The sequence below is a fragment of the Dermacentor albipictus genome, chromosome 3 (assembly GCF_038994185.2).
Source record: "Dermacentor albipictus isolate Rhodes 1998 colony chromosome 3, USDA_Dalb.pri_finalv2, whole genome shotgun sequence".
Lineage (NCBI taxonomy): Eukaryota > Metazoa > Arthropoda > Arachnida > Ixodida > Ixodidae > Dermacentor > Dermacentor albipictus.
Genome location: NC_091823.1, coordinates 133,051,263 through 133,073,470, shown reverse-complemented (window position 1 = coordinate 133,073,470; position 22,208 = coordinate 133,051,263). Strand labels below are relative to the sequence as shown.

At 44.1% G+C, this 22,208-nt stretch overlaps 1 protein-coding gene across 3 annotated transcripts in view; it reads right to left on the bottom strand.

Moving 5' to 3' along the window:
* The window catches only part of LOC135904952 (cell adhesion molecule Dscam1-like), a 228,326-nt gene that overhangs the window by 204,863 nt on the left and 1,255 nt on the right, over positions 1 to 22,208 (bottom strand). For all 3 annotated transcript variants that reach the window (XM_065435951.2, XM_065435952.2, XM_065435953.2), the window contains exon 2: positions 16,663 to 16,814. In XM_065435951.2, the coding sequence (XP_065292023.2) occupies positions 16,663 to 16,814 (152 nt within the window). The remainder of the gene's footprint in view (positions 1 to 16,662; positions 16,815 to 22,208) is intronic.

Genomic DNA, 22,208 nt, shown 5'->3' with positions numbered 1-22,208 from the left:
TTCATCACTAGTTGACGGCAGTTTCAGTCCTTCTCTAAGCATGCTTTCAAGAAGTTGCTGAAGTTTTAAGGGTGTATAGCGGAATTACCTGCAAATGATTAACCTTTCTAGCACTTCAATGAATTTCACTATTTTTCCATGAGCGTCTTTATCTACTCCAGCTATTGTTTGCACTGTTTTCGATGCTTGTGTTTCCAGACGACTCCAAGCCAAAGTTCTTTCGTAGTGGCTGTTCTGCTTTTTTAAAGATTTGCGTAGTGCGCGCTAAAGACCAGCCGATGACCTGTCCTAAGCGCCCGTCTAGCGTCTCGTGTGGTTTGCCGGAGTGTTATAGCCGTATGAAATCCAGAATATGCATGGGTTTGCGTACCACAATTACAAGTGTAAAAATCAACGAAGTCCCACACATTTTTACGATAAGTCTACAGGGCCGTGATATAGTAGCGGCGCTTTTTTCCGATGCTTTTCCTTTTCGCGTTTCGTCAATGGTCAGAGCGGCGCTCCGCCTGCGTTATCAGAGGAACCAGCTGACCATGATTGGTAGGTGAAAAGATTGGCATAGAATCGAGGGGATGGCATCGCTACAAGATCGCAGCCCGGGGAAGTGACAAGAGATGACGAAGTATGTGTGGATTGAATAAAAATTGAGGTGGTGTTTCTTGGTAAACCTGCGAAATTGATGCGGGGTGTCTAATATCCTGTGCACCAGATATACGCGACTCTCACATGCCTGTCGCTTGTGTACGACGAGGAAGAACCAGAACAACTTAACATTTACAAACTTGCTTGGTTCGTTCCTGCAGTTACTCATTAACTTCACACATTTCAGTTTCAGCCGACGCAAACACTAATGTAAAGATGTACTGACCCATTGAATACAATTTTATGCATTCCGGTTTCGTCGAAGACTAATTCAAAATATAAATACATTAATGCGTAGAGTACAAGCGGAGATACCAGCCATCAAAAGGAATTGCCTTTCAACTACTTGGAATTATTTTACGCACATGGCATTCTCATGGCTATGCAATGTAGTGCAGCGCGCGTGATGCTCCGCTAGCTATGTAAATTGAACGAGCTGTCATGCTTTTTTTTATGGTAAACGTGAGGGACGCTTCTTCATGATTCTGACTGCATAACTTGCGCAGCGCAGAACCAGAACTCACACAGCAGATGTGTGCTTCAGCGCTGCATAACCTTCTCCCCGTGATAAACGAGAAGAAAGAGGGTTAAACGAGGGGCCCAATTTTTATTTGTCATATCAGAAGAAACCAAAAAACACTGACATCAAGGGCAACATAGGAGAATTTACTTGTGCTTAGTAAATGAAATAAAGAAACCATAAATTAATGGAAATGAAAGTGCATGAAAAAAAAAACACGTCCCGCAGGTTGGGAACGATCCCACTATGCGAATGTTGTGGGATCAGAGGATACAGCAATGTATGTAACCACACCAAAAATTATGGGCCAAGGAATAGTAGTTGCCCCATTCATCCACCATCATATTCTTAGTATCGTGTCATACAATGTCAAATTTGAAAGTGTGCGAAATACCACTCTAACATCTGGAATTCCAAGCACTCATAAACGCCTAAATTCCAATATGCATCACCTATCTGGCACGCGTATCCCAATTCTCTTGCTAACAGGCTGGAGTGTTTTCAAAGTGATGCTAATAGATACATTCATTCACCTTCACTAGTCTATTCATTTTTTTATAAATGTAACAAAATATACCCTAAGTGCATTATCCTTAAAAGCAAAATGCAGTTCAAACTCACTTGTGCAGCCCCGTACTAAAGGCACGCTTAGTTTTTTACTTAACTTCAATAAATCAAGTGCCATTTATCGCGCTACCCTCCGGAATATTGCAGTGGACTCGCCATCAAACTATGTGTCAAGACCACGCTCACCTTCTGTGTCCATTTCTCCTCGAGTTGCTTTAAATTTCAAAGACATTCCACGCCATGCTGTCGCTGTCAGCTGTCGCCTTACGTCCAATACGAACATTTTTCAGCATTACCAACATTCTCTTCCCTAACGCATCGTGTATCGTGAGCACTTACGTGTTCATTCTTACACTTTCTTCCTAAAAGTGTACCTACCTATTTTTCTCATCTACTAATGCTATTAAATTAACTCGTTTATTATGTAACATTACCGAGAAAGAGGGAGTTAAGGAATAAACTAACCAGATGATTAAAAAAATCAACTTGTGTAGCTTGAACGCGTCGCTATTTTGAAGTTCTACTTTACAAAATTGAACTGCTGAGGCACGCTTTTACAATAAATGACCCTTCTTTATTTATAATGGGCAAGCTAGCATGAAAAGTGCTACCATGCTTGATGGCCATTTTTGTTTATACTAAAGCCCTTAGTCTGCATGAAGTCTTCAAGAATCCACTCAATAGATTTTAGGATACCGCTGCGGCATTATCAGTGTACAGCTATAGGAGGGCGGAGAGTAATCATCAAGTCGTAGCAAAAACATAATGAATTATGAATTTAAGAGCGATGCCGTAGTTTCCTTGCAGTGTGCAGGTGATTTAGGTCAGTGAGTAGCTGAACTGTTCAAGGTGCAAAGCCTTGCCTTCACTGATTACATAATCGCGTTTTAATTAAAAGATATTCCAGTGCCCATGAAGAAGTTACGCAATCAAGATACTGCGTAGCCACCAGGATCCTTCCCCGAAATAGCACAGATCACAACCTGCAAGAGATGCGGGGGTGGGTACATATTGTTGCCCCTTCAGTTTTCGAGTATCTTAAAGCGCAGGAGCGGGATTAATTGCGAATATGGATTGATAGTGTATAACTCACAATTATGAGCGTCTCAACTAACCTCGTCCTGTCCAGAGTAGATTCAGGATAGTTTGTGGAACATCAGGCGCCGATGTCCAAGCGGACATAAGAATTACTAGGCAGCTAAGAAACTGTTAGTAACCAGAGTAGGTACAGGGCTTCTTGGTTCCTGGCCAGTCTGTCGACTCAGAAAAGAACTGCTCTTGATACGCTCGGCACTCGCAGTGGACTTCGATGACAAAACACAATATCTGGTGGCGGATAATAAAGACAAGTTGTAGGGTTCTAGCAACCCACCGCCTGAACATCAATAGCCCCTTACCCAAAGACTTGAAGATATAGTCCTTGTGTTCTTCTAGCACCAAATTGTAAGGCAGACACCTTTTGGAGTTCTAAAATAAAAGGTCGAACTATGTGCTGCACAGTGAGCGGCAGAGCGGAAAATGATGGGCGCACTATCAGCAGATATAACGACTGTGGTATAGATTAGAGAGGATGTGCGGGTACATGATGTTTTACTTCTTATAAGCACGAAGAAGTTGCGAAAAGTAGGTCATATGCGCAGAGCGGATAAATGTTGGTCCATTAGACGAAGAGGAGGAACGTGAAGTGAGGCGAGGACGTGGTCGCAGGCCACAGAGCATTAGACGGAGAGGCAGTACTAGAGAACTGGCATATATTGTTTGGTTGACTTAGGACAGCGGTTCTTGGTTACGAGTGCTTTATCTACCTAGTTAGCGCTTGTGGGGTTCAGGTAGGTTCCTCACGGTGGTGGTGACGCGGGGCTCATTCTTGGAAGGATAAAACGCTTCGTCTGATAACCACTAATACTCCGAGAAACTTAGGTCACGCGAGGCTGCTGTGTATCGCTGCCTTCTTTCGAAGAAAAATAATCCGGTTGTCTAGCGAGTTCTTTTTTTTACCTGGCTGACGACGCCGCAGAAAGAGGCATTTCGAACACAGTTAAGCTTCTGCGGGGAAAAAAAGTAGGCGCAGGATTTGGTCATTTACAAGTGGAGCAGCATTCAACGTCAATGCCATTTTTTCAGAAATTTGCACATACATCCAGACATCCTTCAGAAGTTCAAGCAAGGTAGGTAAGCCTTGGTTTTATTTGCAGTTTACACATAATACTGCTCCCTCTGTAGAATATGTTTTGTTACTGTTGTAACAGAGCTTTTGATGAATGCAGGGATCTTTAATCTTGCAGATACCCATTGTCAGCTGGGAAATAAGGAATTCCTTTTGCATGTACTTTAAGTATTCTCCTGAAACTTTTTCTCCTTGCTACACAGAATAGAATATTTGGTAATGACACATGAATGTTTGGTAAGCGCCATTGGCATTGTCTTCTTCGACGAGCATGCAGGTAAGTTGGAAGGGCAGAAGAAATTGCAAAAATCATTAAAAAAGAAATGCCATCCCGCCCCTGCGAAGGTGGATGTTCGGCGAAGCTGTTGAATGCCACCACTACAACTGCTGAGGAGGTAATCAATGCTTCTTGGCTTTATTGGCAGCATTGCTATTTCAGAGTAATGGTAGGAATGCGAGTAATTGTGATTTGCGCAGCACGCCACCACCCATAGCGGTGCTACAACAACATTCAAATCAGTTGCTAGGCTGCTAATCTTACACACGAAAGGCTACGGATGTACATCAAGGAAGCACAGACCACACGTCGCCAGCTGGCGTCACCACGGCACCTTGCGCAACAGTAACCTTTACACGAAAACGTATGCGGGGAGCACTATATGTTTCGCATTGCTATCGCGAGCACCTTATTATCAATTATGTGGTTCGGATGCTTGTTTTCAGTTTGTTCTTTATTGATACGTATGCTGTTCTATGCGATGTATGCGTGATTCTAAAAGAACGTATGCACTGTTCGCTTTACTTTGCTGATTGCTTGTACCCTCTGCCTTACGGGGTTATGAACTGTTTCATTTTTTGCTTGCTTCCAGGGGTATGAATGCTTAGTGCTTGCGGGAGTATGAACCATTGACGACGATAGTTTTCTGTCGACTGACGTGAATTAATCTCGGGTTTCTAGCCATATGCAGCTTCACTATAAAACAAACAGCACAAAGACATCTATTCGACAACCAAAGACGCAAATAATCTCGGGTTTCTAGCCATATGCAGCTTCACCATAAAACAAACAGCACACAGACATCTATTCGATAACCAAAGACGCTGCCGCTGGAGAAGCGTAGCATAGAAACATACATAATTGAGCAAGGTATTTTGAAGAAGAATTGAACGGCCAAGCACTTCATTTTACAAAGAACGAGTGTATCGAAAGAGTTCGACATGTGGGCTTCTTCGTTGACCTGGGAAAATATCACGCCTAGGCAAAAATGTAAGGTCCTACTTTTTTTCTTTTCTATGCTCACTTTCTTCTCCCGACGCAGGGCGAGTGTATTTATTGTTCTCCGCCATAACTCTAACTTGCGTCGGCTAAAGAAACCAACATGTTTGAGAAACTCACCTCGAAGTGGAAAGCTTTGGTGCATCTGCAGGCGAATGTGCAGAAAAAGAAACGCGAGGCGTCATCTTGCTCCGAATGTTGTTCGCAAAGCCTCAAAAAAGAAAAAAAGAAACACGGCTCCTCATGTAAAAATGACAATATTTGGGCTGAATGATGCCTCCAGAAGCCAGGTTGACATTTAGGCCGTTAGTATTGTTCCACGATAAAAAGAAGGTAGAGCGAAACAACATGAACGGAGAAGTGGAATGGAAGCGCTTGTGATGTCGGTTCTCGTTCCTCGTCATCGCTCTTTCGCGTTTCATTCGTTTCATCATATTTCCGCAAGAAAGTAGGCGAGCGTAAAGGCGTTGACAGGATAAATTCTGAAAACGTAGACAAACTATGTGGTTTTACAGACGATGTCTGCGATCTTATTATGAGGCGCGTCATTTTTTAACGGACTCTGAAATATCTTGACCACCGGGGATTCTTTGCCGTGCACCGTAGACCAATGTTTACGGATTCGCATCAATCTGAATATGGCCGCCGTAGCCTGGAATCAAAGCAGGGTCTCCTGTTGCACAGCGAAACGCAATTCCCCCTCAACCTAAGCAGTTGATTAGTGGAATCGTAGTATGACCAGTGCTCAGAGAGCCTGCCAGCTCAATACCATCTCGGAATTATATAAACGCGGAAAATTATGTTTCTTGTCTTGCACCTGCAGCCTGAAAGAAAGTTACATGTGAGCCTAACGAACCAGCAGGCTCCTTCAAGCAGTGAGTGCTCATCACTGAACAAAAAACTTTATTTAAACTCTGGCATAACAACTACCACCCGAGCCCAACAGTGAAAAGGGTAACTTTGCATTTCTTCGTCGTCTTTGCAGGAGCTACTCTTCATTGAATAATTATATGGTAGAACGTCGGCCAGATTTGAAGGCTATTGTATGACCTTTATTGACGGTAAGGGTAGCCAGTCACAATATATACTTAAAAAAAGAACTCCTGGTGGCCCTTGTAGCTCCACATGACACACTGATATGTTGCACAATTGTTACTTCCAGTTTCGCTAGGTAAGTTGTGCATGAGAATAGCATAGTCTTACACTCGTATAAATATACCTAACTGAACCCACCGGAGACGCTTGCAAGTTCCTATTTCGCGTTACGAAGCAATCGACCGAACAGTGCACCATCCATTACGCCGCATAGGAGTGAAGCTGATTCGAAGCTCACTGCTGTAAATTGAAGCGATGCATCACTAAACTGAGAGAAAGTTGGGTGTTGATCGCGTGCAGCTTTTCTTTATATTACATGCTCTCTTCCGCTACCCGGTTTACAGATTAAAAAAGAAAGGCAAAACAACGCATACGGTAAACGTTTATTAGCACAGCCGCTAAAAGTAAAAGCGAGAATAAATGAAGAGCTCTCGAATGGAGAGCACACGGCGTTGCTGGAGGCAACACGATGTGCAATGCAGCGAACCCGGTGACATTAATCGCACGCGCCGTTAGTAGCGCAGTGAGGTCGGGCGCCCTAATGGAAGCAAACGCCGCGGCACTTTTTTTCAACGCAAATGGTTTGCAGCAGCGAGATTTCTCTCGCGTTGTCCTAATGTTTGCCGTGTGATCCCCAAGTCAAAAGTTATAGGAGAAACTCGAGGAGAAACTGAGTAACATCTCCTCCTCTCTAGGCCATTCCGTAGCAGCAAACTTTTAAATGCTTCAACACTTCACATTTATAAGTTTCCTGCTACCCGGGAAACGGGCACTTATGGTCTTAGTGTATCGTTTTTTTCTACGCTTTTATTACGCTTCGCCAGGGAGAACCAGCTTAGCTGAAACATGCATTTGGAATCCTCCTTTGAAGTGTGGTGAATGCAAGACGTGTTTACAAGAGCATTCTCAACGCAACGCAAACAACGTCCCAAACATTGTGGTGTTCGTGCGCGTTCTGGTTTTGAACGATTTTGGTGCTTCGAAAAAAAAACGCTTTACGAAAATTATTGTCGTTGTAAGGACGCAGGACGTTTTATTTTACGCCCGCCAAAAGACCCCCGGTACCGATAGGAACGTTTGTTTTGCAACACAGCGAATATTACATTGCGTTGCTAGACGTCGTGTTGTATTCTACACTAAAATCAGTTGCATAATAAAATCAGTGTTGTTTTTTTTCATATACTATCGTCGCCAGAACACATATTACAACGTTAGGGCTGATTGTGCGTTATAATATCAGTGGAATAGATGCGAGAAAAAATAAAAGGTTCCTGTGTTGCCAGCTCGACAAGACTGCAGCGTCGTGTGACTGGCTGCTGTTGTACAACAAATTTGTTTGCTGACTGCCTTTCTTACGCTGATTAACTACAGGGTATAACGCGTACGTTCATTCACACTTTGTATCGTGTTGATGCATGAAGTTCGACGATAAAGTAGAAGCCGTTTGACAATATATGTCATAAACGGTCGTTCTCATGACGAACGCAATACAGGCTGAGACAACATTTTGTCAAGCCTGTGCTAAGAACTCCATTGTATTTTTTGTGTTGGAAAAGAGTATCTCACTAGCGCTAGAATAAAGTAGATAACTAAGTGGCGTATTAAGCACCGTCAATCAATTTTTTTCAGCCTTTATTTATAAAAAAAAATAGAAGAATGTAAGAACAATACAGAAAGCTGCTAAGATAGACGGCCCGTATTCACAAAAATTTATTATGATAAAAGCATTCAGTCAGCCAGTAGGGATGTAGGTCATATGATTAGCGAAGGCGATGAGCCAATGAAAAAGAGCACTTACGAAGGAAAAGCTTTCTGAATTCAGCCCCAGATTGGGTGGGCGTTTGCCCGATTTTTCAAATAGTAACGTAACACAGGAGAGAGAATGGAAAGCAAATATAAAATATTCTAAAACATGCAGGACACTGCTATTTATATTAGACCACTATAGACTGTACCATGAACCGTAGCCTTCAGAACACGCAATGCCCATCGCAGAAAATACTTTGAAACCTATTTACACGCGTTTTAACAGTGACTATCTACAAGGAAACCTAATAGGAGCAAAACATAAATATTTTAATCCGATTAATGATGTATTCTCAATTACAAACAAAAGAACAGTCTATATGTGTTTAAGAGCACCAGCGCTTTAGTAAATAGGTCTTCCATTTCTCACTGGAAAAGGTATTTATGTCTATATTGTCAATTTCCAGGTTACCTAGAAGAGTAGCTATGCGCAATTTTAACCTGCTTCTTCGGTGACATATAAGCCAAGTGCTTCTACTTCTGAGTGTATCAGGTATGTCGAATAGTTATGTTAAGGCACACATTGCAAAAAATCATTTTTCATTTTGCTTAAGACACGGCTTTTCTATACGACACAGCTTCTTTTTCTTCGAGTACACGTCTTCTGAATGTTCCTGCATAAAGATGTTCCCATATAAGAGTACAGTAATTAACTTGAGATGCAAGGATAGCGGTACAAAGCAATTATTTAATCTTTTCTGTCAGAACATGACGAAGCATAGAAAAATTTAATCTTTTCTGTTAGAACATGACGAAGCATAGAAAGCACACCATACGCTCGTGTTACACTGACAAACTCACGCTGTACTTGAGCATTTCAGCTTAGGTGTTCGGTGAAGGTTACTCCTAATGTAGTAACCTCACCCACAAGAGTCAATTTTTCACTCCCTCGATGCAGATAAAGCTATTGTTTAACTGTTTTTGGAAAGGTGGGAATAAAACTGATTGTATTTTTCCGGTAATCGTTTCAAGTGAGTTTGCTATACTCCGCGTGTGCATTTTTTGAATCGTTGTGTTAGCTAAGCCAGATCCTGAGAGCTCATGAATATCGTGTCCTTGGACAAATATACTTGAGTAGTCGGTAACAATATCTAAATGTGCATTGTTACTAACCTTTACAATACCATTTTTATGTATGTTAAATAATATCGGTCTAATATGCTCCCTTGGGGTGCCCTTGTCACAATATCTTCTTGAGAGTAAAGATAATTTGTGATTACTACTGCCTATTCCCTATGTATTTTTATTATGGGTTTTTACGTGCCAAAACTACTTTATGGTTATGAGGCACGCCGTAGTGGAGGACTCCAGAAGTTTAGACCACCTGGAGTTCTTTAACGTGCAGCTAAACCTAAGTACACGGGTGTTTTCGCCTTTCGCTCCCATCGAAATGCGGACGCCGTGGCCGGGATTCAATCCCGCGACCTCAGGCTCAGCAGCCCAACACCATAGCCACTGAGCAACCACGGCGCGTTGCTTCCTATGTTTAGGTGTGATTGTAGATGAAAATATTTTGGTGTAGCGTTACAACATGTTTCTTTAGAAATGAAAGAAAAAGCAGCTGTGTGCATCTTTAGGAGAAGGTAAACGATAAACATGCAACTCTACAAGAAGCACGAATGCAGGATCTAAGTCACCTGAATATTGCAAATTATTGTTTCCGACGCCTTACACTTGTACACGGACAGTAATCATTACTACGCTTGTAGTTTCTTGTAAAGTGTGCTTAAGCCGGATTGCTTGGAAAGTCAACAAACCGAATGAAAATAGAAACATCAATGGCTGCAGTTTTTCACTTAAAAAGAAAGGAAGTAGTAAACAACGTTTGTCGAACTATTTGAAATAAGGAGCATCGGCCGACAAGAGTGTGAACCCTGGACTATTTCCTTACCGAGGACGAGCAAGGGTACTGTTCAGGTTATGTGCCACTTCTACAGAGGACAAGCTGAGCTCGTCCGTACTAGAGCATGCAAACACAAGTTCGGCTTCACCACTCACACTTTAGATCGGTTTCACGGCAGGCGATTTTCTTTTCTTTTCTTTCTTTCTTTTAAATTTTGCGCTGCAGGTGACGCCATGAATCATAATATATCGACAAGCATATCAAATTTTGATAGCACCATGTTCTTCTGCAAGACTGTGGTGGATGTGACTTTCGCAACAACGCAGTGGGTAATGTCTACAAAATATATCAGAAACTCTATAACTAACCACCTGTGCGGAACGAGCAGAAAGCTTTTACTAAAATTGTTTCCGGCACGTCTTAAATATTGCTGTTTTCAATGTAGGTCTGCAAGAAGGCGAGTGGAACCAACGACACTCCTTTATAGTTCCGCCTGAATATTTTGGAGGTTCTGATTGCCCTATTACAAAACCCAGTGTGCGCTGTCCAGTGCCAAGTCGCATTATTGGCCCAGTGTCGCGCGCTGGATGCTGGGGCGAAGGACAGGTGAGGCAATGGGCGCTGGTGGAAAAAGCAATTCAAGAGCGCGAAATACGTGGTCCCTGGGCACCGGGTATGTTTTTTTTTTTTTTAAATACAGGAAACAGAGAGCGTTTTAGGGCAATAAAGATTGAAAAAAAGAAGTAGAAATAAAGATGGTTCCACCAGGACGCGATCGATCGTTTAACCTAGGGAGCACAAGCGCGGTACTTTACTACTACACCACGCCAGCAAATCGCTAGTCGTGAATAATTTGCCATGTCAAGACCCAGGCGCTGTTCTGTTTTCTCACCGACATGGTAGATGCGCTATCCCTCTGAAACTAAAGCTTACGTCTGTATCAGAAAGAAAAGTTGTCCATATTCAATAGAATCAATGTAATAGAATGTAAGGATGTGATTTTGCCATCGGTATTTTAAGTTTGAAAAAAAAATCCTCAATAAACTGTCAAGCAGGGTCGCTGTATGGGCTGTTACTTCCCGTTTTGATGGCTATTTGTTATTCGCGCAAGAAGAAATCCAATATTTTCCAGCTTGAACGATCCATTTCGATTGACATGTCTGTATAGTCACATATCTTCGTCAGAGAAGCGTAGGCTAGTGCTGGCAGCCTTCGTCGACTGCGCATGTGCGTATGTTTATAATGTGTCACATCGGCGCTCATCGCTTCTTGCGCTGACACTGTAGACACGAAAACAATTAGTTATTTAAGAGCACCGGTGCGAAAGCTGAAATATAGTGCGATTTATCCTTGTTAGACTTGTTGAATCCTGAGCCCAGAGGGGCCGATAGAGTGTAGGCAGACTCGGCGGGTATACTAGGTCTAAGCTTGGGTGGAAGGGTATGATCTTGGCACGGGTACCGGATGAATGTTAAATTGTGTGTATTTGAGCGTCATACCTTTTTATACATTATATTTCAACACACTAGGGAAAGTGGAAGCACCCGAATTGCCTCAGTTTTGTTATCGGCGTGATATTACCAATCAGCGACACGCTTCCTGGGGGTTCGCTCGAACGCGCCTGAACGACTTCTGGGTATTGTGTGGACATCATAACACTGTGCCAAAGCGACAAGTAGCAGTCATCGGTTGCGCACAAACTACTCAATAACGAGGCGCCATCTGCATTTTCGTGATTTAGTACAAGAGTGTAGTTATCCAACCAGTGCAAAGGAAAAGCTTCCGCGTCAAATATGCATGCATAAACAAGACTGCTCACGCATCTTTATTCCAAGCTGCGACACGAAATAGACTTTTATGACCTTAAGATTTAGTGTTATGTAGAACAAGGGACTCGTATTGAGCAAAGAAATTGTATAAAGCATCTAATATTCAGCAGCACTTGTACCTTTTGCGTACTAAACCCAGTGTGGTACAAACGCAACCAGCGCAGTTTCCAGTGCAAGCCAGTGAACTGCCGCGAGAACCGGCGCATGTACAGCATAAACCAGTGCGCACCAGCGTCATAGCAGCGAAATGAACGTCTCGTCCAGTGTGACCCAGCTCTTGTGCAGCGTTCGCACTGGTGTCCTAAGTGGCTCCCATCGAGCACCAGCGTCCACAGTGCAATTAGCTGTCAAAAACGAGCTGGTTTCACACTAAAAGGAACTGGAGCACGCCGGTTTTGCAATAGGGTGAGAATAGCTCCCTGCCTGCACTTTACAATAAAGGATGCTAATCTTCAGTTGCTCATTCATGTCACTGCTTCTCGGCAGTCACTTCCCCAAGTGCGCTTTGTCAACTGCTAAAAGTCAAATGCCAACAAGGGGATGCTTCGTCTGCTCAAAACACTTCGCACGCTATCGGAAGAAAGAAACTCGCTAGAAATCCAGGACATCGTGGGAATACTGCGTTGCAGCAGTGTGTAGAGTCATAGAAGAAAAGTTATACGGGCATTCGTCAAAGTGGTGGCATCGCTCTATACCTCTGCTAACTTCACAATTTCGAAGTTCTGTAGTGATTTTTTTAATATTACTGCGCTTAGGCAAATGTGCCGTTACTTCTTCGTTATTTTTCGGAATAAATTTTTCAACGCCTTCCACAGAAACCAGCAGTTGCAATAGCACTCATACTGGCTTTTTCTTTGGGAATATGTTTGCTTGAAGTAGTAAAAAACAATCGCTAGATTTGGTGCATTTTTTTGGCAACGTGCTCATGGTAGCGACATGCTTAAATTTCCGTTTGTCCCAGGACTGTCCTCCTCCTTCTTTGAGGGTCTAGATAGAATAGTTGGTGAGCACATATACTTCCTTTTCCTTTTTTTTGCATATTTTTATGGCAACGAAACACGACGACATGAGAACTGTACAATCTAAACATTCACAGCTTTCACCATCAGACTCTTCTGTCAAATTGTTCGATGTGACCAGATAGTAGGAAATATCCCCGCATTCAGAAATGATCCAGGATAGAAAGCTGCTTCCTCCACTCCACCGAGCAAAGCCCACCATCACCCCCTAATTGAACATGACACTAAGCTCCAGAAGAATTGTCGTGGAGTGTGCGTAAAGCCCAGTGACTGCATCTCTCGAGAGGCGAGACTGCCATCCACTTTCTAGTCTGCTGCACTTTCTGCTGAAGTGAAAATTCGTTGATTATTCGGCACAGACTACGGCAATGCGAATGTATTCACATCTTCCCCAAGCGCTTGGCTTTAGAGTGAATGGAAGCATCTGCCGATCACTAGTCGGGATAAACTAGACACGCTTAAAGTGTTGCAGGAAAAAGTCAGGGAAGAGATTGATACGACCGGATCGCGTACAAGCATAGGTAGGAGTACAAACTCGGGTCGATATAGAAGTTCTGAGGTAGAAAAAAAAAAGAATAAGACGACGCATACAAAATTACAGAACAAAAAAGCACCTATAGCATGCCTGATTAATCAAGCAGACTTGGTAACTACTACTCACCACCCCGTTTCAAATGAGATATCAATAAATTATCATCATCATCGCCGACTAAAAAATAGCAGGAAAGAAATTGATAGGATCTGATCCGTTACACGCGCAGATAGCTATCACGGCAACGTTATGGTGGCAGTTACGATGTCTACCGTGTGGTCTGTCTAGATGGCATCAGTGCAAAATAATAAAAAAAATACGGGGTATTCTTCCTTTAGAGCAGATTGGCTACGTTATTTAAGTTAATAATCTCTCTTATGATCGGTATTTAATTTGTGATCGCAAGGTTGATAAGCTGTGTTTACTACTGTAAATGGTTTCTATCTGTTTCAATGGCGCCATGGAGTTGATACTAATTCAATGGGTCGCGCGGCGCTTGCTCCAAACTAGGGGTGGGGGGCATGCGCCAGCAGCGCCACATAGCAGCGGCGAGTGGCAAACACCGCCGCGCCGAAACCGGTCGCCGTCACTGTGTGGTCGCGCTTGAATTGTCCCAACTCGTGAGCGCAATGCGGTTTGTTCGGACGAGGCAAGGAGACGATAAGACGGCTTACCGAACGGGGCGCATGGAGTGACGTCGTGCGTAAGGCGCGTTCTTAATCCGACTTTCTCTCTGACTTCGCTCTGGTCACGCTGCGCCATCTAGAGGCGATGCCGCGATGCATCGCCATAGCAACTTGAATGGTTATCTACCAAGTGGGCGCTGTCGAGGCGGATTCAGCGATATCATTTGAATATATTTGAAGCTACATAACCCTCGCGTCTCCTTGCAGCTCCCCCCAAGAGGATTAGATAAGCATGAGCACGTGCGTACCAATGCCATTCGCATTGCCGAAGCGTGTGCGCGTGGGTCCCATGCCCGTAGCACATAATAAAGGGGGGGGGAGGGGTGCGACCATTCCATCGCCGCAATCCGCCAAAGCAATACTTCGTACAAGTAACAGTTGTACGCCCTTTAATCAACGGGATTGTATGCTCCAATGAAATCAGCCGTTGTCGTGTCTCGCTTGAAGAAGCAATAAAGCGCCTGTGATTGAATTTTTGTGCTCACCCGTGCCGACTTCACAAAACACCGTGTGCACCTTGTCAGTTTTCGCGCAACCGATTTTTAATGTGAAGCTTCTTGGTCTGCCATTCTACGGTTTCCCCTTCGTCGGTGAGTCACTCGTAGAGTTATTGCCAAGTGGATTCTCATTCATTTAAGGAAATAGAAATAAAGCACGTCCAGCGGCGGGATTCGAACATCAGCCCACCATGCGGCAGACCGATTCTCTAACCTGTACACCACAACGGCACCTATTATTTTTTCGTGCCAACGCCAGCTGGCTCTTTGAGATTACCGTTGCGTCTTGATGAGTACGATGACCTTACTGTGGCACGTACCCATGATGGGAAATCAGGCAAGAAGCCTGTGTGCATGTTGATTGTCATGACGATTATTACCACACATTAACACATATACACAACAGGGGATTGGCCAAGGAGCTGGATGTATTTAACCTACAAGGAGGTTCAAAAAATTGATAACGTGCCAACCGCAACTAATTGTTTGAAATGATTGCGGCGTGTTGATGACTATTATGATGTCCACGCTATGGCACATAGATACAATGATGAACTGGCCAAAAAGCGGCTGGAACATTTAAAATAAATAAGGAGCTATGGAAAAATACAAATGTATATAAGATAAGAGACAACTTGCACGCTCAAGTTTTCTTTACGCAGCCGAGGCTGGTAAAAATGTGCAAACTTACAGGATTTCATAGGTGTCTCACGAAAGCTTCGCTTTGAATAGATTCCTGTATGCGCATGAATCTGCACTTGTTTTTTTTTTTATGGCGTTCAGCCTAACTCTAAGGTACCCGAAGGAAGGAACACAATCAGTCTATATAAGTTTATTACAGGTCGAAGTTCCCTCTCAGCGAACCGCGGTTACCAAAAATATAGGTTTAGCCAGATAAATACAAATTTCTTTATTTCGGCAATCGAACTAATAAACTGCCGAACCTCGCTGAAAATCAGATCTAGTGCCTAGCGTCGTTTCCAATGTATACCTCGAAGTAGTTGTCAGTATTTGCCAACCTAACAGAAGGTGCATTTCATATATTCTAACACCCATGCTATTCGGAAGTTGCGCGCGTTGGTGCCGATAATGTATAAAAAAAGATCGAAGAAGAAAGAGAGCGAGAAAAAAAAAAAAGACTAGTTCGTTGTGTGCTGCAATATAGGCTGGCAGATTCACCGGGCGGTGCCCGAATAACTGCACCGATAAGGAACGAGGCCCAGCAGGAGTGCTAGAAGGCTTTGATTTGCAATTTAGTTTAGCTTCGAGGGAGGTTCAACAGGACGGCGGATAATTTCTTTTTGTCCTCGTTCCGGCGAGTCTTGTCTCGGGAATATCTTCGCTGTCGCAGGACCAGGCCTTCTGCGGTGAAAGCAAAACTAAAGGCACGTATTCGCAAAGCTCTTGCGTAAGACAGTTTGCTTATGGCCCGGGGTACGGGCGCCCGGGGTTCGTTATATGGCGATCGGAGTGATAACAACAGTATCGCCACAGCGTTGCCCAACCACAGAGAAAACTTGTGCAGGGGAATTTTTTGTGGATACGGGCTCTGCATGTACTTTCCTTTTCGTGTTTTTCTGCTGGCGCACACCGAACGGGCAGGGACCATACACCGCACAATCTCTAGAAAGTTTACGGCGGGAAGAGAAACTTTACGCTTATCTGAATTCGCGATAATTCACCGTGTGGTTTTCGATCCGATTATGTGTTTCAAACTTCTTTTCGTTGTAACGTGCACGCTTATGGCACACAGAAAAAGAAATATCTAAAAAGGATAAACTTTTTTACAAGTTGTATAGTACGTCACTCATAACAGTAAAGCAGAATAAACCACACAAAGCATTCTCCTGTCGCAACCGGCGCGCGATAACGAAATGGGTGAGAGCTAGGTATCGACTCTACAGCGGTGAAGTGCTCTAAAAACAACGTAACGTTTATGGTACATTATAAACCTCCGAGAAGGAAGACAGACTGCGCATGACATAAATGTATGTACAAACAAGTATTCAGGCTAAGACCTTTCACAAAGTATTTCTATTACAGTCAGTTTGATTGCTACAGGTTTGTTCAAGTAGAGTGTGTTAAAATGAATGGTAAATGATTTGAAGAAACATATAACTAGGGTTGGCTTGGCTCGTGTTATCGGGATTCCCTACCGGAGAAATGAAACATAATTCACTTACCGAGAATAATAGTGGCGATCTTCCAACACCGAGGGTGTCCGGGCTTGTCCGGGGTCTCCTGGCGCGGCAAGAATGTCGGTGTGCGCAGAATGTATTTCCGGCGGCAGCGCCCTCTCGTCTGCGACCCTTCCATGAGCACCGCTTTCGGTCGCCTGTGCAATCCACTCTGTTGCAGCTGCCGGCCAACACTGCGTGACATCTTAAGGCGCGGCACGAACCAGCTACGTTGACACGGTTGCTACCTCAAATTCGGCCGCAAAGGCTCTACGAGCGATGAGCGGTCCTCGTGATTCGAATAGGACGCTTCGCCTTCGCCAAAGGAGCACCTGCTATTTTTCAAGTGAATCGACCTTCCTTAAAGTCGGATATACGGTTAGCTGCCACCCCTACTTCCTGTGTAAATCACACTTTACAAATTGTTTGGAGCGTAAACACGTCTGTCACAACACTTTGGTCGCTTCAAGTTTATTCTTTAAATGAGCATAAACTAAAGGAGGTACGCCGGTAGTGCGAGAACGGTAGCGTAAATTTATCCTGAAGCCGGAATTCGGGAGTACGCTATCAAGAGACAACGTACTTATGACCTCTCCTGAAGGCTTCTGTTCATATTTTACTGCGGGAACCAAACTGCGGCAGAAATCACGGCCGAACGTGTACGAAGCTCGGACATACCCGAACTACCGAAACGACTTCTAATACACGACCGTGTGTCCGCTGCCCCCTAGCGCAGGGTCCGGTATATCGCGCCAGCCGATCATCTCGCTTGCGCAGTCCAGCGTCGGTCGATATACACAGCGAGAACGCCCGGACTGGTCTACATTGCTTTCGCTATCGTCCACTGAAATCCAACTTCTGACGACGTATTTGTACCTTCTTTTTTTTATTTTTCAAGGTGGAGCAAACACGAGAAGAAAGGCCGCAATTTGTTCGCTGCTTCCATCTGGCACCAGCTCACGGCCGCGGAAGAAAACTGGCTCGAGCGGTCTATCGACAGACAGGCACAGGGAATGCCTCGCTGAGGGGAGAAAAAAATGTTTCCTTTCCGGATGGATCCGGCCCGCACGTCAAAGTGAATGGCAACGGCATCCCGCCCCCGCCCCCGTAACTGCTTCTTCTTTGCTTTATTATCTTTCCTTCCTACGCGTGTATTCCCATCGCTGACCCTTTTCAAAGCCTCGTATAGAAACCGAAGAGTATTTTCGTAGCGCCGAACTGTTGTGAAATGCGGGCCTTGTGCTCGTTTGAACTATGGCCGTGGCATGAGAGAGCGCTTTGAGACTGCAAACAACCACTCCGTATCACAGCATTCGTAATAATCTTCTTTATTTTTTTTTCATCTGCTTCAGTTTGCGTTCTCATCACTTTTGTACTTTGTAGTACGTTTACTCGGACGCCGATATTACAAAGGAGTTGGGGAACTAGCATGTAGCTTTCAAGTTTTTCTCAATATTGAGCTTCTATGTGAGTTTTTTGTTATGCCCATCTGCAAGGACTTTACCACGTGTGGAACGCAAAAACATGCACGACAAAAACTAGGAGTAGATTGCGTAATGTCCTTCGTATGCTCATGCTCGAACTTTGTAGATATTGGCCAACAAGGCACGAAATATCGATGTAACAGCTGCGCCCTTCCTTCGTACAAAACCGCTGGATCTCTAAATTTCTCATATAGCGCCCTTGTGCAATACAATACCAATAACGAACTAGAAAGGAATCGAGTCTTTGAAGCCTGATACTAAATCTCTGTTACTTATCTTTATTTTTTTTACTACATTCTCCCAACGACATATATCCTTGTGGGGCAATCAACGCCGCACTCTAGGTTGCGACAGCCAATCATTTCATTTGAGGCCTTCCGAGAAGTTTACCCTATCGAGTAATATAGTTCCCTGTTTGGTCTTTAACTGTAGAAAGAGCGCTTTTGAACGTCTCTCTTAAGCTGTTACGTTTTCCTAGCAAGCATCCCGCCAAGAACACACATGCATGGGCGTAATAAAAGAAAGCAAATAAACATGCGCAGGTTATCTGCATTACCCGAGATTCAGAAACAGACCGCCCATTCAACGCTAGCAGCACCAGCATTGAGGTAGCACGGAAGAAGACGTTCACTGGATCTTAAAAACAGTCTTGCGCCAGCTACTTCCTTTTCTTCCCATTTTTTGTTTGTTGCTTAAACCTAAACTGACAGTAAACACGATTTCGTTTGAGCGGCAACTTGATTCTTCAACTTCTTTCGACCCTTCCGAAAGCGACAGCGTTAAAGCGGCCTCAGACGGTCGCGCGCGTGGCGCCACGGGAAATCGGGGTGCGCCGACCTCTCAAGTGCTCCAGCGAGCGGCTGTCCCATTCTAGCTCGCATGAGTAGTGACAGCGTTTAACGCTTCGTTCCTGCGTTTGAAAAGGCTGCGTCGCCGCTGTCTGCGCTTGACGACTATAGACGGTCTGCACCGTACAACTACGCTGCCAACTCAGGGTGGACTGATGAATGGTTCATCGGCTTCACCTCTTGCTTTTTCCTCAAACACACTATTGCAGACTCCTAAACAGGCAAATAACGCAAGTGAAGAACCTGCGATTAAATGACAAGACTAAATACGAATGTCCGCAGCCAAAATGAGACGCCTGCTACGGCACAAGTGTTCGCCTGCTGTACCTGTAAAGGCAAGCACCTTTTCGGCAGAAGGAGGAGGCTTCATCGTCGGGGACGGAAAAGCCTTGAGAACAGAGAGAGTGACGGCGTCAGCTCGTCTTAAAGGGTGAAGCTAGGCCAAACTGCCAGCCCTTTCAATTATTGTGTTCGTGCATGCATTTCCTATATCGCTGCGTGGCGCGCACCCTCCTGAGCTACTTCTCGCTCGCTTCCGTGGACCACCCCGTCTAGCAGACGACGCTACCACCACACTCGAAACAGGAATTTCAACAATGCTCTTAAAGGAACCGAAGATGAGGAAGTCTTCGTAATAACACATTGCGTCATAGCACCTAGACCTGTGCTGCACTGACTTGTCGCCGTCCACGCAAATATCTTAGTGCACAGTCGAGGGTCCCGTAGCAGTCTTTGACTTTGGGACCCTCGTGTGCATATTGTATCTTACCAATGCATTGTATTTAAAGAATATTAAACTGAAACTGAAACTAAAACCTATTCGATGACGCGCTAGCACGACTGCTCACTCAAGTGAATACTGCAAGAACATTAGAACTGCTATTCTGCTCTAACCAGCCGGTACTATAGAGAGCTAATAAATACATTTCCAGAGTTCCCTGCCAAACCTCCTATTGAAATGACGGAGTACTGCCTTCTCCGTTATGATATGATTAGAGAAGAAGACACGTTGCTCTGTTCTTCCAAAAATATAGCGCATCACATGTTTATGAAGGGGACCAGTATATATAAACCAAGGCTTGGAGAATTCTATGGAACGATAGATATTCAGAAAGCCATTTGACTCCAGGGCAACTATATTGCGGATTAGAATACAAACACGCCAAATAACATAGTTATATTTATACTTCACACTGCTCGGTAGCTCTTGGACGATAGGAACAGCGACAAACCTATACCGACAGGAATGCTAACGGCGAGCGAAATAAGAACCTGAGAGGATGAATTGTTATTTGCGTATACTAACTGAACCCGTTGAGGTACGTCTGATTTAACCGCAATTCAAACGCTATGAACTCCTTGCGCAGCATTGGCACCACGGCAAGCCCATCGCTTCCACAAGAAGGGCGCGGTTTAGCTAGCCACAGATGTTTTCTTTGAAATATATAAGCAGGAATGTAAGAACGTAATGTACTCTTGAAAGCGCATACAGCAGTTGTATTTTCCGACTCAAGCCCATATTCCGCAAATCAAAGATCGAATATGGCTTTAATAACAGTACGCTTTATACTTACGCAGCGAGCTATAGAAACTTTCCTTTCTTTGCAAAAAAAACTTTTCTCAGCGGGTGTGCAAGGGCGCGCAGCGATAAATTCCGTAACAGAGAGAAACCACCCCCGCTTTGTAAGTATTCCTGCAGCGGTTGCAATAAGTGGACGGACACAATTTGCGTAAAGGCAAGGTTTTCTTTAGAGTGTTAAGTTTCCGAATGCGGAACTAAAGTATGCGCATATAGCTCTCCTAGAAGACAAAATAAAGCTGTTGCACTCGTAATCTATGCGTGATGATAATGAACAGGAACCAGTGATAGAGTACACGACATCTTCAGTAGAAAATCTAGTTTCTGTTTGAGTGCCACACGCTTTTCAAATATACCTGAGCGAATAGTTTCAACAAAGCAAAGTAACCATGGCTTTCGGAAGTTCCTTCACTATTCTCTAAATATGTTTCACTGCGCAACTGATTTTCAACGATTACTCGGCGGCTACACTCTGAAACACAAGATGCCCTTACAATAAATATTAAAGCTGAGATAAGCTTGACGGCTGAAAACGAGGCATCCTGAAGCGATGAGGAATCCCGGAAACGGCAAGCTTAACACAAACCACAGCCGGAAGCTAAACTCTTGGTTGTTTCAGGAGGAAACGTTGGAGACGACCCTTGCGAAATATCGCAAGCATAGATGGAAGAACAATGAGGGCAAAACTGCAACCGCCGTAGAAAGCAAGACGAATTCTACCAACAACTCCAGGTAACAAATCACCGAGGCGGGCGCTTTTCTCTGTACATTTCGCCGACCGATCTGGGTCATTCCTTGCTACGCCCAACACTGGTCCACTAATTAGAAGCATGCTGATCTGTTTTCCTCTCCGGCTTTCTTTCTCTGGGTGCCGCTAAACCTCTCGAGCGGAAGACCCATCTTCGCTGAGAATAAATGAACTCGTGACCGAAACGCCTAGTTTACGGCTAACTGGTGGCGTGCTGCGGCTTCTGGCGTAATTTCCCCTGAGCGATTGCCTTCATCATCAACTCGGTCTTCCGCGGCCCTGCAATATATCGTCTGAGTTGAGTTCCCGAAATCTGCCGTGCGTCTCTCCCGTTTAAACGCGCCTTTACTGCTGTTGAACTTTACACCAACAGCTTGAATTTTGTCGGCTCTCTTCTTTTTCCTTTCCGTCATTCCTAGTTCTCGTTCAGGAGACGGCTGCTTAGAGTGGGAGAGTTAGCAATTTCTGCAACATTAAGCGAAATTAGAAACTCAGCCTGCAAGTGTCTTGAAACGCGCTTTGATGAAATATTGTGTATCTAAATGTTTTGTATCAGTCCGACTTCTTCCCAAGGGCGCAGCAAAGTTTTCTGCCCACGATGATACAATCAATTCGGGAGAAATAGCGCCGATACGCTGGTATTTTGCAACTATCTTTTTCGCTTTAATTGCAAACAAGTTTTCTTCTAGAAGATGGTGTGCTGAACCGTGTAAATATTGGTCTCTCATCATAAGAACTTCGTAATAACACTGTAAGCCAACAAAACTGATTATCTAACAGCTTCGTTTCCTGTCATATTTTAATGGTTCAATAAATTTTTGACTAGCAACCTAACTGGGAATAGACCGCGAAACTAGGACCTTACGCTTGCGGCAGGATTCAGTTTTCTTTCT